Source organism: Osmerus eperlanus, chromosome 9 (genome assembly GCF_963692335.1).
Source record: "Osmerus eperlanus chromosome 9, fOsmEpe2.1, whole genome shotgun sequence".
Taxonomy (NCBI): domain Eukaryota; kingdom Metazoa; phylum Chordata; class Actinopteri; order Osmeriformes; family Osmeridae; genus Osmerus; species Osmerus eperlanus.
In genome coordinates, this window is record NC_085026.1 from 5763895 (window position 1) to 5777405 (window position 13511).

At 50.2% G+C, this 13511-nt stretch overlaps 1 protein-coding gene across 2 annotated transcripts; it reads left to right on the top strand.

Moving 5' to 3' along the window:
• Positions 1–253: 253 nt before the first annotated feature.
• nsd2 (nuclear receptor binding SET domain protein 2) lies at positions 254–12747 on the top strand. 2 transcript variants are annotated; one of them, XM_062470332.1, is made up of 22 exons: positions 254–438; positions 1748–2364; positions 2549–2693; positions 3004–3164; positions 4063–4452; positions 4666–4867; positions 4989–5089; positions 5286–5379; positions 5491–5597; positions 5856–5948; positions 6265–6475; positions 7607–7807; positions 8442–8621; positions 8733–8889; positions 9009–9211; positions 9551–9654; positions 9762–10031; positions 10125–10241; positions 10829–10970; positions 11075–11181; positions 11271–11469; positions 11591–12747. In XM_062470332.1, the coding sequence occupies exons 1-22, from the start codon at positions 366–368 to the stop codon at positions 11776–11778; spliced, it is 4062 nt and encodes a 1353-aa protein (XP_062326316.1). In that variant the 5' UTR covers positions 254–365; the 3' UTR covers positions 11779–12747. The 2 variants fall into 2 exon arrangements, with proteins under 2 accessions (XP_062326316.1, XP_062326317.1); XM_062470333.1 differs by having other exon boundaries at positions 4066–4452.
• The last annotated feature ends 764 nt before the right edge of the window (positions 12748–13511 follow it).

Below are 13511 nucleotides of genomic sequence, written 5' to 3' on the forward strand. Positions count from 1 at the left end.
TATGACCTGATAAGCCATAGCAGAGACATTCTATGGGCATAGTTTTGTCGCTGGCGATGTCGGTAAGAAATGCGAGTACTTTATGTGACGTCAGTGATGCTTAGCTTTGCTCTCTCACGATACAGTAAAATAACATGTAATAGGTTTTTTATTGGATTTTAAAATATTAAAATGAGAGAGCTGTCTATCACTAACTTGTCTCGCAATGGCAAAAAATATATGTTTTTAACAGTGGAGACGCCATTAGATACGGTTGGTTTTTGAAAGATCCCGGTTGAACTTCCATCTGCTCCTAACCAATCGCAAGTGACCATTTTTCGCGCTGATTGGGAGGAGAGTTTCCCGCAAGCTTTGATTCGAGTTGAATGAAATCGTCGTTTTCAACATGTTTGAAAAAGCCTACTTCTCCGTTGAATAATTTATCGGGAAATTCAACAGGTAAATAAACAAAATGTTCAGTACATGTAATTCGAAACGTAACAGTATGATAATGTTTCAAAGAGCATGTCTGAATTACTAAGCATATTAGCAATGGGCTAACAAGCTAGCATGAAGCAGGTCTTACTGTATTCTTATGAATGCTATTGCTACTGTGCTAACACAGAATGTGGAACGAGTTAGCTAGTGCTAGTTTGCTGGAAGGGAACGTGTTAGCTTACCAGCCAACTTGAACTGGCGGTGGTTACTACTTGTTAGATTGTTAGTGACATCACCCAAATATGTCGTTTAAATAGCTCACTGAGTGTATAAAACTATTAGTATAACTAACTATTGTACTCGTTGACTATAAACGCTTGCTTTTTTGTGTCAGCGAGCCCACGTTAGCTAATAACAGCTAGCGACAATCTTCGGTGTAACAGTTGGGTGTCCATTCATTTCTACTCAAGCCAGCAGTTGGACTTGACCTGTCTTGTCACTCGGCTACTAGAGGAAATTGGTTTTGTCTACCAAATGTCGCTAGCCAGCCAACCTACTGTATGCACTACATGTGTCTGAACATATCAGTGCAAATGTTGTCACCGACCCGGTAGTTAGCAAGTTAGCTAGCTAGTTAGATTGAAGAAATGAGCTGTGACGGATGGTAGCCACTACTAGCAAAGTTAGCCACACAGTTTGGAGCTAGCTCGCTATCCATGAAAGCAAAGTGGTATAGGGGGCACATATCTAATGGCGAGTCATCCACCACCATGGATGTAGACCAAGCCAAACTAACTATGATGAATTTTGGAAAGTAGTTATTTAACTGACTTCCAAAATAGTTTTTAATTGATTCATCTGACGTTGCTGGTCGGTCAGATGAAACAATTTCCGCGGCTTTCCAGGGATGCTGCTGGCGTCAGTGCACGCTGTCCACTAGTGATTCAATGCATGTGGTTGCACCGCTCTGGCCATTCTGCAACCCTCTTTGCTCGTGGTCGCAAACGGTTCAGACTGAGAACTCTGTTGCCCTTCGTTTGTCCGTGAGACGTTACTGCTTTGCTATATTTCATTTGAATGAGTTCAGTTCCGTTATGTTATAAGTAATGGTCTTAATTTATCTGAGGTCATATTCACGACCGCATGCATGTTATCGACCGATAATGCAGATATTCCGCTGAGATGAACTGAGGTTGGCTTGTGAAGACAGGTGCATATCTTAAAGCATATAGTTTTGACTATATGCTTTCCTGCCACTGCGAAACCCTGTCTTTCAAATGGAATTTACATTTTACATTTTGAATCTGACCAATAACCTCTTTTAATTCAGTGAGCCTAGTGTTGGATGGGATGGACAGCAAGGGTGGATCCCTACCTCTGATGCCTGCTCCCCTAAACCCAGTAAGCATGAAGCAGCCAGGTGAGCCCCTGGCAGGGCGCAGGGCCCGGGGAGACCTGGGGGGCGACCCCACCCTGCTCATGGACAAAGCTGCGGCCCAGCTGGCTGCCACGCTCCAGGACAGCGTCCTGCAGAAGATGGCCACCCACAGCCACGGCCACGAGAGGCTTAAAGACCTTACTTCTCGGGTGTTGAATGGGGACCAGGAGAAACTTCCCAAACTGTGCCCCCCCGACCCCCCCATCCTGAAAGGGGCTGACACGCCCCCGCTGCACAGCAGCCCCCCCAGGAAAGGTGCCTCTCCCTCCCCCGAGCTCAAGCTGAAGATCACCCAGATGGTAGCCAAAGGCAAGGCGGCACGCTTTGAGCCGTGCTGTGCCGAGGGGCCCAACCTGGCCCCCGAAGGCCTCCTGGGGGCGGCCGACGAGTCCAAGGCTGGGAGGAAGAGGAGGACTGTGAAGGCCAAGCTCCAGACCAAACCCCGGCTCTGTCTCGTCCCCGCGGTGGTGTCTCCCAGACCTCATTCAGGGGAAGCAGCAGCAGCAAAGGTCAGGGGCTTTTAGAATGGAATAACATACTCATTTAGCAGATGTATCGGGGGGATTTGAACCTGCAACCTCTAGATCCACAGTTGAACGTGATGAGGGAGTGTGTAACAGTTGATGGAAGTGTGTAACCGGAGTGTGTACCATGTGATGTGAGTGTAATGGGTGATGTTGCCCTGTGTTCCAGGTGGCTCCAGAGCAGAAGGCCGAGGTGCAGGCGGGGTTCTCTGTGGGGGACGTGGTGTGGACCAAGGTGTCAGGCTCCCCCTGGTGGCCCTGCATGGTCACCATTGACCCGGAACTCAACAAACATTTTAAACAGAAACAGAAAGGTACAGAACACGTTGTCCTGGTGACTGTCCAAGGAAGTCTACATTCATTCATGCATTAAAAAACAAGGTACTTTAGGGGTTCATCTAACTGTGTGTGTGTGTGTGTGTGTGTGTGTGTGTGTGTGTGTGTGTGTGTGTGTGTGTGTGTGTGTGTGTGTGTGTGTGTGTGTGTGTGTGTGTGTGTGTGTGTGTGTGTGTGTGTGTGTGTGTGTGTGTGTGTGTGTGTGTGTGTGTGTGTGTGTGTGTGTGTGTGTGTGTGTGTGTGTGTGTGTGTGTGTGTGTGTGTGTGTGTGTGTGTGTGTGTGTGCAGTGAACTGCAGGACAGGTCTGCTGTACCATGTCCAGTACTTTGGAGATAATCCTGAGCGCGGCTACATGTTGGAGAGGAGCATGGTGTCCTTCAGGGGAGAGGACCAGTACCAGCAGCTATGCCGGAGCAACAAGCTGCCCACCGCCGCAGCCTTCCCGAAGGTACCTTCCTATAGGCGTCTCAAGCTACCCTCCTCGCTAGTGATGAAAAAAGTGTTTTGTCTGTCTCTTCATAAATGGAGTGATTAAGTTCAGTTGAGTTCTGGATTTTTATAAATATTATCAATCTGCATGTTGGGAGCGAAAACCAGGTGTCTGACAATAAATGACAACGCAACACCAGGCTTAGGTCTCAATCATGTTTCTCTCAGCTCTGAAGGCCGGAGGACAATCTTTATAGGGCACAAGAATGTAACTTAACTCAAGAATGTAAACACAGATAGTGACAGTCAGGCAGTAATAATGTTACAACAGTCTCAGAGAAAGACATTCACAGCTCCCAGCCCAGGACCACTCTCAGACTAGAGAGATTATAGTTGGAGTTGTCCTTGTAGTCATGACAAGGGACGTTTACCCAGTACTTTCTCCTGAACCCAAACATCTATTAACCTTGGCACATAGACACAATCTACTCTTATTAATAGCAAACTCACATGAGAACATACTAACTAGTATCCTATGACTAGTTCTATTGATTAGTGAATAATTTAAGCACACAGGAAATCCCAATTTCTTCGACACTACCCCATAGTTGTACTAACTGTGCTGTTTCATTGGAGTTCTTATGTACCTGTGTTATACACTTTACATACAAAAAAAAATATTCACAACCATACATTTTTAAATATTGTTTCAAACAAGGTTGTTTTAAAATGCCTGAGCAATAGAATTTGAAGCAGTCTCACCCTGTGTAAACGGGGTGTAGAGGGACCCCAGCATTAGCCACATACCAACTCAAAAAGACAGCAGTCCTACCCGTATATTCTAATATATACATAATAACCCAAACCCATCACCTGATCCTGTAAGTTTTTCTGATGCAGTGATCTGTTGTGTCCAGCAGCCCCTGGTGCCTCGTAAGTTGCGGGCCCAGTGGAGCCTGGCGGTGGGCCAGGCCCAGAGAGCGGCCAGCCTGCCTCCGGAGGAGCGGCTGGCCTTGTTCAGCTTCATCTACGAGGCCAACGGCCCCCGGCTGAACCCCTGCGTGCTGGAAGATCTGCCACCCAGCCCGGCCGGCCCCGAGGTGGCTCCTCCTGCTCCCCCCGGCCCTGCCGCCCCCACCGCCCACCCCAAACACAGCACTTCCGTGGGGAAGAGGACACCCCGCCCTAAAAACACAGAGGCCACAGCAAGGCGAGGTCGACGCAAGCTCACTGCTTCCCCGCTGGCTAAAAAAGCCAAGGCCTTAAACTCCTCCAAAGAAGAACATCCAACACAGTCCCTCTCACAGGTCGGTTATAGAGTTTTATTACATTTTACATTAACATTTTAGTCATTTAGCAGACACTCTTATCCAGAGCGACTTACAGTAAGTACTGCTCAGCCACCTGACTCCCTATTATTATTATTATTATCATCCTCAAATGATTTAACTGTTTTTGCCGACTGTGAGTTTTACGAGAACATGTTTTGAAGTTACATGAGGTGTGCTGTGTTCCTGCAGGACCCACCCATAACAACCGACGCACAATTACTTGAATCTCAGAAGAAAACGAAAAAGTCCCGACCGGAATCCCAGCCGCCTGTCAGGAGGGGCAAGAAGAGGTCCCAGCCGACGCCTTGTGCTGCCAGCATCCCAGAAGCCAACACCTCCCCCAAGAAGAAGCCCCAGCCCGCTCCAGGGGACCAGGAGGCTGAGCCCAGAGGTGAGCCTGTCAGGTTCTCACGGCGCTTTACCACCCGAACCTCACATGTTTCTCTGTCAAAAGTGCCGTGCTAATCATCCCTGTCCAGATGTTACATCTCTGTGTGTGTGTGTGTGTGTAGGTAAGCCAGGGAGAAAGCCCTCTAAGAGAGCGCTGGAGGCATCGGCTGACGAGCCACCCAGGAAGAGACACAGAGGGGTCAAAGTGGCTGAAAAACTCAAGGTTTGTTATCAGTCTGTGGCGTCCTGTTTGTGCCCTGTAGAAGGGTTAGTATGCATCTCTTTAGAAGGGCTAGTGTGCAAATGTGTTTCTAGTAGAGTTAGTATGTGCTAGTAAAGTTAGTGTGCTGGTGTGTATCTCTGTAGAAGGGCTAGAGTGCTAGTGTGCATCTCTGTAATGATGTGTATGTCCCCCTCAGGTCCCAGACAGCTCTGCCACAGCAAAGCAGAAAAACACTAAGAAGGTTAAGAAGGAAACCAGGAAGAAGGGAACAAATAAGTCTTCACTGTCTGGTAACTATCATGAAGTGATCTGTGCTGGTAACCATCATGTAGTGATCTGTGCTGGTGTCTCAGATCAGCTGTATGGGAGTGCTAACCCCGCTCTGCTCCTCACCTCGGCAGAGGACATCCTGTCTGACAAGCCCAGGCGTGTGAGGAAGAAGAGGCAGGATACAGGCCTCCAGCCAGCTCCCACCCAGCCCAAGAGGAGGACCGTTCCTGACCCAGAGGTGAGCAGGGTTCACCAATTAAATGGAAGTTTATTGGTGACATACATAACCATATACAGTACGACCTGTTGTGAAATTCTTGGTACGTTTTATCCCCACAGTTTACAATACTGTTTACTTGTACAAAACACAATTCATCACACAATAAATAAATGCACAATAAAATAGGAGAAAGAAGAAAAATATATACTGTATGTGCAAGATATGCAGCTATGAGGTAGTGTGTCTTAGAGCAGAGGTGTGTGTGTTGTTGTGCAGGGCTCAGGCAGTGAGGAGCGGCCTGACTCTCCCAGCGACAGCATCGACGGCACCAAGAAACACACAGGGCCCAAGAAGGAGAGCACCTGCCAGGTGAGGCCCTCGCCTGAGGTGAACCCGGGGTCCTGAGGTGAACCCGGGATCCTGAGGTGAACCCGGGGTCCTGAGGTGAACCCGGGGTCCTGAGGTGAACCCGGGGTCCTGAGGGGAACCCGGGGTCCTGAGGTGAACCCGGGGTCCTGAGGGGAACCCGGGGTCCTGAGGTGAACCCGGGGTCCTGAGGGGAACCCGGGGTCCTGAGGGGAACCCGGGGTCCTGAGGGGAACCCGGGGTCCTGAGGGGAACCCGGGGTCCTGAGGGAGCGTGCTGTGAGAACTAGAAGGACTGAGGCTAGCCTGTGTTGTTACAGGTGTGCGAGCTGTCCGGGGAAGATGTGTTCCCCTGTGAGGGTCTGTGTTGTGGGAGCTTCCACCTGCATTGCCTGGGCCTGGCCCTCCACACCACCAGCCCTGCCCTCCACACCACCAGCCCTGCCCTCCACACCGCAAGCACGGCCCTCCAGAACACCAGCCCTGCCCCCATGGCCCCTGGCAAGCTACTGTGTTCCCAGTGCTCCTCAGGTCAGAACACCACTTATCATCCAGGATTGGTTACCAGTACTGACTAGTACACACTCTGACACTGCCAGTAGTGAGTAGTACACAGTGACTAGACAGGAAGGGGGAAGGAGAAGATGGATAGAGAAGAGAGATGACACAGAACTAGGGCTGAACGATTAATTGCATTTGCGATAATATCTCGATGTGACAATATTGAGAGAGAAATTATCGCAAAGGCTGCGATTTTACTTTAGTCACGTGACGCGCGAGAGTAACGCAGTTTGCAGACGAACGATCAACTTTGCACGTTACTCTTTACCTTGACCTGTACGATGGCCTCAGGCTCGACAGAACCTGACACTACGGACACTTTGCCAATTTTGCATTAAAAAAAGATGCTGCACAGTGTCAAGTATTGTGCAAAACCTGCCTGGCTAAGGTTGCTACCTCATGGGGCAACACCACCAACCTAATTCGGCCCTAAAAAAAAACACCACAAAGCCATGTACGATGCATAGCTAAAATGCTGAACACCAGTGTGTCAAATAAGCCAAATAACACCCGACAGGATCACTGATCGAAATGTTTCAAAGCCTAACTCCATATTCATGTATGAAATTACTCAAGCACTAACAGCGTTCATCACTAAATATATATGATGCCCCTCGGTGATACGCATTACAGTAGGATCACTATGGCTGTCAGTGCCATACAGTTTCTGTTAGGCTACTGACTGGATCAGAAATGTTCAGACATTACAAAAAAAGACGTGTTTCTTTTTCTTTTAAGATTTAACCTATAGATGCTGAGTTCTAAATATTTCTGACGGCCCCCACAGTGCAATTTGATTTTCTTCCAAAATGGTAGCTAGCTAGCTTTAGTTAAGAAAGTGCAACGCACATGTTATTAGCCTACGTTTAGCTTTGATTTACCAAAATATTTTGAGGTACAGGCGGTATGTTTTCCTTAATTTTTCTGAACTTTGTGTGTTATGTTGCTGACTGGAGATAAATAAATCATATAATAATCACATATTAAATTGCAATATTAGTCAAAATAATCGCAATGAGCATATTTTCCAAAATCGTTCAGCCCTACACAGAACACAGTCTGAAAACTGAGTCTTTCCTTATTCCCCCCCTCCCCCCTCAGGGGTGCACGTGTGCTTCTCCTGTAAGCAGTGGGAGGGGGAGGTGCGGCGCTGCACCGTGTTGCATTGTGGGAAGTTCTACCACGAGGCCTGCGTGCGTCCGGACGCCCTCACAGTCTTCGACAACAAGGGCTTCCGCTGCCCGCTGCACACCTGCAAGAGCTGCCACTACGCCTGCCGTGCCAAGCCCCGCGCTTCCAAGGGTAAACACACACACCCAGACTGATACTACAGTACCTGTACTGATACTACACCCAGACTGATACTACAGTACCTGTACTGATACTACACCCAGACTGATACTACAGTACCTGTACTGATACTACACCCAGACTGATACTACACCCAGACTGATACTACACCCAGACTGATACTACACCCAGACTGATACTACACCCAGACTGATACTACACCCAGACTGATACTACAGTACCTGTACTGATACTACAGTACCTGTACTGATACTACAGTACCTGTACTGATACTACACTCAGACTGATACTACAGTACCTGTACTTATACTACAACCAGTACTCGTACCAGTACTCATACTAACACCGCAATGGATTCAGCTATGGATTCTGATATCTAGATGGCAGTATAGAAAATGTTTAGTTGAGGCTTTATTTTCCTGGAGTAAAAGTAATGGAAAATATCCTGGAAAGACAAGCATAAGTCTTGGAAAATGTAACCAGTGGGATCCCTGTACTACTAATACACCACACCTGGTGCCAATATTAATACTACACCACACTTGGTACCGATACTATATCACGGCAAGTACTGATCATTCCAGGAAGTGTATATTTTAAAGCGTGTTGTGATTGGCTTCTGCAGGGAGGATGACGCGCTGCCTGCGCTGCCCTGTGGCCTATCACACGGGGGACCTGTGCATAGCAGCCGGCAGCCAGGTGCTCAGCCCCAACGCCATCGTCTGCACCAACCACTTCTCTGCCAAGAAGGGCTACAGCCACCACTCCCACGTCAACGTCAGCTGGTGCTTCGTCTGCTCAAAAGGTAGCTAGCCAATCAGGTGCCTCGTACGTCTGCACGAGTCCTCAGTTTTTTTTAAATGGCCGAGCTACTTCCTAGCGGCTTATAACGGTGGAAGCGTGTGCTGTGTTGCAGGCGGCCGTTTGCTGTGCTGCGAGTCATGTCCTGCAGCATTCCACCCAGACTGCCTGAACATCGCCATGCCGGACGGCAGCTGGTTCTGCAACGACTGCCGGGCCGGGAAGAAGCCCAAGTACCGCGACATCATCTGGGTCAAGCTGGGCAACTACAGGTCAGCTACCATGGCCGCCTGGAGACCGTACCCGTAACCATGGCCTCCTTAGAGACCGGACCGTAACCACGGTCACCTTAGACCTCACACCTCCTACAGCAGTGTGCTGTGCTCCACAGGTGGTGGCCTGCAGAGATCAGGCACCCTCGCTCCATCCCCACCAACATCCAGCACCTGCGCCACCAGATCGGAGAGTTCCCCGTGTTCTTCTTTGGCTCCAGGGACTACTTCTGGACCCACCAGGGCCGCGTCTTCCCCTACATGGAGGGCGACCGCAGCAACAAGCACCAGAAGACCGGCATCGGCAAGGTCTTCAAGAACGGTAAGAACCGGCACCCACCGTGGTCCTTCAGTCTCTCCCTCTTTAAGATTCAAAAAGCTTTATTGTCTAATATGTTGCCATGTTAGAAAGTGTTCTTTTGATTGAAGGCAGAGTGTGTGTGATGTGTCAGTAGCATGAGTTTTGTATATGTATTGCATTGGGAATGAAGGATTTGTTGTATAATGACATTTTAGCCGGAGGCACTCTGAACCTTCTTCCTGATGCTAATAGCTCAAAGCTTTGGTGGAGGGGGTGAGGATGCATGTGAGGCTAAAGTTTGGTGTGTGTCTGGATAAGAGCGTCTGCAAAATGACTAAATGTGTGTGTGTGTGTGTGCAGCTCTCCTGGAGGCTGAAACTCGCTTCAAGGAGATGAAAGTGGAGCGTGAGGCCAAGGAGGCCCAAGAGAACAACAGGAAGCCACCTCCATATAAGTACATCAAGGTCGGCTTCCTCTCCTCCTCCACCCCTCCTCCTCTCCTTCGCCCACTGCCTCGCAGGTTGGATGTCTGGGTGACGGGCGTCCTCACGTGCTCCATGTGTCCCTGCAGGTCAACAAGCCGTTTGGCAAGGTGCAGGTGTACACGGCCGACGTGTCGGAGATCCCCAAGTGCAACTGCAAGCCGAGCGACGACAAGCCCTGCGGCTTCGAGTCCGAGTGCCTGAACCGCATGCTGATGTACGAGTGCCACCCCCAGGTGTGCCCCAGCGCCGAGCGCTGCTGCAACCAGGACTTCACCAAGCGCCTCTACCCCGAGACCAAGATCATCAAGACTGCCGGCAAGGGCTGGGGTCTTGTCTCTCTCAGGGACATCAGGAAGGTGAGTTTCCCTCTGAGGAATCGGGTCTGTATCGACTGACGCGAGTGTCAGAGCTGGTGCTGTAATGTGAGATTCCTGGCTCATGTCCATCAGGGGGAGTTTGTGAACGAGTACGTGGGCGAGCTGATCGACGAGGAGGAGTGTCGAGCCAGGATCAGAAATGCCCAGGAGAATGACATCACGCACTTTTACATGCTTACCATCTACAAGGTTAGACCTGCCCGCCCCGGTGTGGGAGGAGTCAGTCTGGGCTGGGTGCTGCTTCGCTGGGGGAGTGGGTCTGTCTGCCCGTGGCAGAGCCCTGACCCAGGAGCTAGAACAGCCGTGTTGCTTTGGGAGTGTTACACTCAAGTTGTGTGACATTATAGAAAACAACACAACATGTTATTATGTTTACTGCAGCTAGTTATTACTGTTGAAGGAGTGGTGACTACGTAAGTAGAATATCACAAGAGGGTCTGCGTTCATATGTAAGGGCAGAGTGCTAAAGATAATCTCATGGCCTCTTGTCCAATCAAAATACTTGGTTGTAACTAACTGTTGTATACAATATAATAATGTATTTGAGTATTTAAGTTTGTGTGCCATGCTAGTAGAACAAAAAGTTAACTAAGAATTTGTTTGAAAATCAAAGTTTAATGTTCTGTGTTCTTTTGAAACTTTTTCTGATGTTATAGGTTTTTGCTGCGTGCCGTTCAGTATTGGTATTGAGATATTAAGGGAAGGTTTTGTATCAAAGTCAAACTTTTAGGATTGTGACAACACCAGTGGTTACTAGCTTGCACCTGTGTTGTCAGGACCGCATCATTGACGCCGGGCCCAAAGGCAACTACTCGCGCTTCATGAACCACAGCTGCCAACCCAACTGTGACACTCAGAAGTGGACGGTGAACGGAGACACCAGGGTGGGGCTGTTTGCCGTGTGCCACATCCCGGCAGGTGGGTGGAGCCTCTCCACAGCTGCTCCTCAAACACCACAGGGCTTTTGAGGTGACATATTCATGTGTTTCTAATACAATTTTAAATGTGGTGCTGCTGTCCAGGGACTGAGCTCACCTTCAACTACAACCTGGATTGCCTTGGCAACGAGAAGACAGTGTGTCGCTGCGGGGCGCCCAACTGTAGTGGTTTCCTGGGCGACCGGCCCAAGGTAAGCAAAACCCTGGGGGGTGGGTGGGGTTAGAACCTGTTTAGGCGAGGAGGCTCTGCCCAGTGGCTAATGTGGGCGTGTCTCCGTAGAGCGGGCAGGCGGAATCTAAAGGAGGGAAGAGGGGGAAGAAGAAGGTGAAGAGGCGGCGGACGAAGAATGAAGGGAAGAAACCGTCTGAGGACGAGTGTTTCCGCTGTGGAGACGGAGGTCAGCTGGTTCTGTGCGACAAGAAAAGCTGCACCAAGGCCTACCACTTGTCCTGCCTGGACCGCACCAAGAGGCCCTTTGGTAAGAAGGGGGGGGGGGACTGGGGATATCGGGTCTTGGAGGGGGGAGTATGATCAGTGTCTTGGGTGTGACTGTTGTGGTTGGTTTACCATGTGACCTGTGTGGTTGTGTGTTCCTGCAGGCCGCTGGGACTGCCCTTGGCACCACTGCGACGTCTGCGGGAAAAACTCTGAGGTGTTCTGCCAGCTGTGCCCCAACTCCTTCTGCAGGGCTCATCAGGAGGGGGCTCTGCGCTCCTGGGCCCCCACGGGGCAGCTCTGCTGCCTGGAGCACGAAGACTCCGCCCCCCCCAGAGACCAGCAGGCCTAGGGGCACCTCTGGGCAGGAAGCACACCCCAGAATCATGTCCTCAAGATGAGAACAAGAAAGCACCGCAGATCTCTTCTCCTCAGTGCTCCCTCACCACCAGGGACCTCCTCACCACCAGGGACCTCCTCACCACCAGGGACCTCCTCACCACCAGGGACCTCCTCACCACCAGGGACCTCCTCACCACCAGGGACCTCCTCACCACCAAGGACCCCTCACCTCCAGGGACACCTCACCACCAGGGACCTCCTCATGTTGGGGTCTTAAATTTGTTCGTCTTTTTTGTAGTTTTTGTATTTTAGTTAACTCGTCTGCACTGAGGCAACTTCATGCTGTGGTAAAGCACCCCCACCCCCTTCACCTCAGACTTACAGCCCCCCCTCCTCACCCCCCTCCTCTCCCTTACACAGTTCCACCCACATCAACGATCTCAAACAATAGAGGATTATATATCTATATATATGTGTGTGTGTGTGTGTGTGTGTGTGCGCGCGTGTGTGTGTGTGTATATATATATGAAAGGCCAAAATTATAATAATACTAGAACCTTATTAGTACTGTAACAGGTTGCTAAACTGATTCTGTATTTTCTATATGTCACATCTTTTAACGACACTATGGGTAGTAGGGTACGTTTAAGTATAGACAACTACACCATTTTCTGTTACTAGTTATTTTTAAATAAAGGCTTTTTCTTTAAGTTTTTATTTCATTTTTTGCCGTTTGCTTTAAGAGCATGTGGAGCCAGATAAATATGAAGTTAAAGAGGGAGGTAATGACGAGTAATTTGGAGCGTGACCTGGAGAGTTGAATGCTCAAAGTTGCCGTTGACTGTTGAAAAGCTTTTCCCCGGTTTACATTCTGCTGCTGTCCCTCACAATACCTGCAGCCACAGCATCACACAGGCTAGCTACAGCAGGCTAGCTACAGCAGGCTAGCTACAGCAGGCTAGCTACAGCAGGCTAGCTACAGCAGGCTAGCTACAGCAGGCTAGCTACAGCAGGCTAGCTACAGCAGGCTAGCTACAGCAGGCTAGCTACAGCAGGCTAGCTACAGCAGGCTAGCTACAGCAGGCTAGCTACAGCAGGCTAGCTACAGCAGGCTAGCTACAGCAGGCTAGCTACAGCAGGCTAGCTACAGCAGGCTAGCTACAGCAGGCTAGCTACAGCAGGCTAGCTACAGCAGGCCCCAGGTGTGTCGGCTACCTGTATGAGTCCAAGATATTCTTTCTTTCTGTGTGAATTTGAGGTTTTGTTTGTTGTTCAGTGTAGATGGATTGGGTAGCTCTGTTTAGGTGATTTGATGTTTTTGATCAGTGAAACTACCTAGTAGATGTGAACCAATGTGATTCAAAGCAAAGCTTTACGTAAACCAGATGAGCCCTCACGGCTGTGGTGTGGACCCTGGTCCTGCTGGGGAGGGGCTGGGCGTGGACCCTGGGTCCCTGGTCCTGCTGGGGAGGGGCTGGGCGTGGACCCTGGGTCCCTGGTCCTGCTGGGGAGGGGCTGGGCGTGGACCCTGGGTCCCTGGTCCTGCTGGGGAGGGGCTGGGCGTGGACCCTGGGTCCCTGGTCCTGCTGGGGAGGGGCTGGGCGTGGACCCTGGGTCCCTGGTCCTGCTGGGGAGGGGCTGGGCGTGGACCCTGGGTCCCTGGTCCTGATGGGGAGGGGCTGGGCGTGGACCCTGGGTCCCTGGTCCTGATGGGGAGGGGCTGGTGTGGACCCTGGGTCCCTG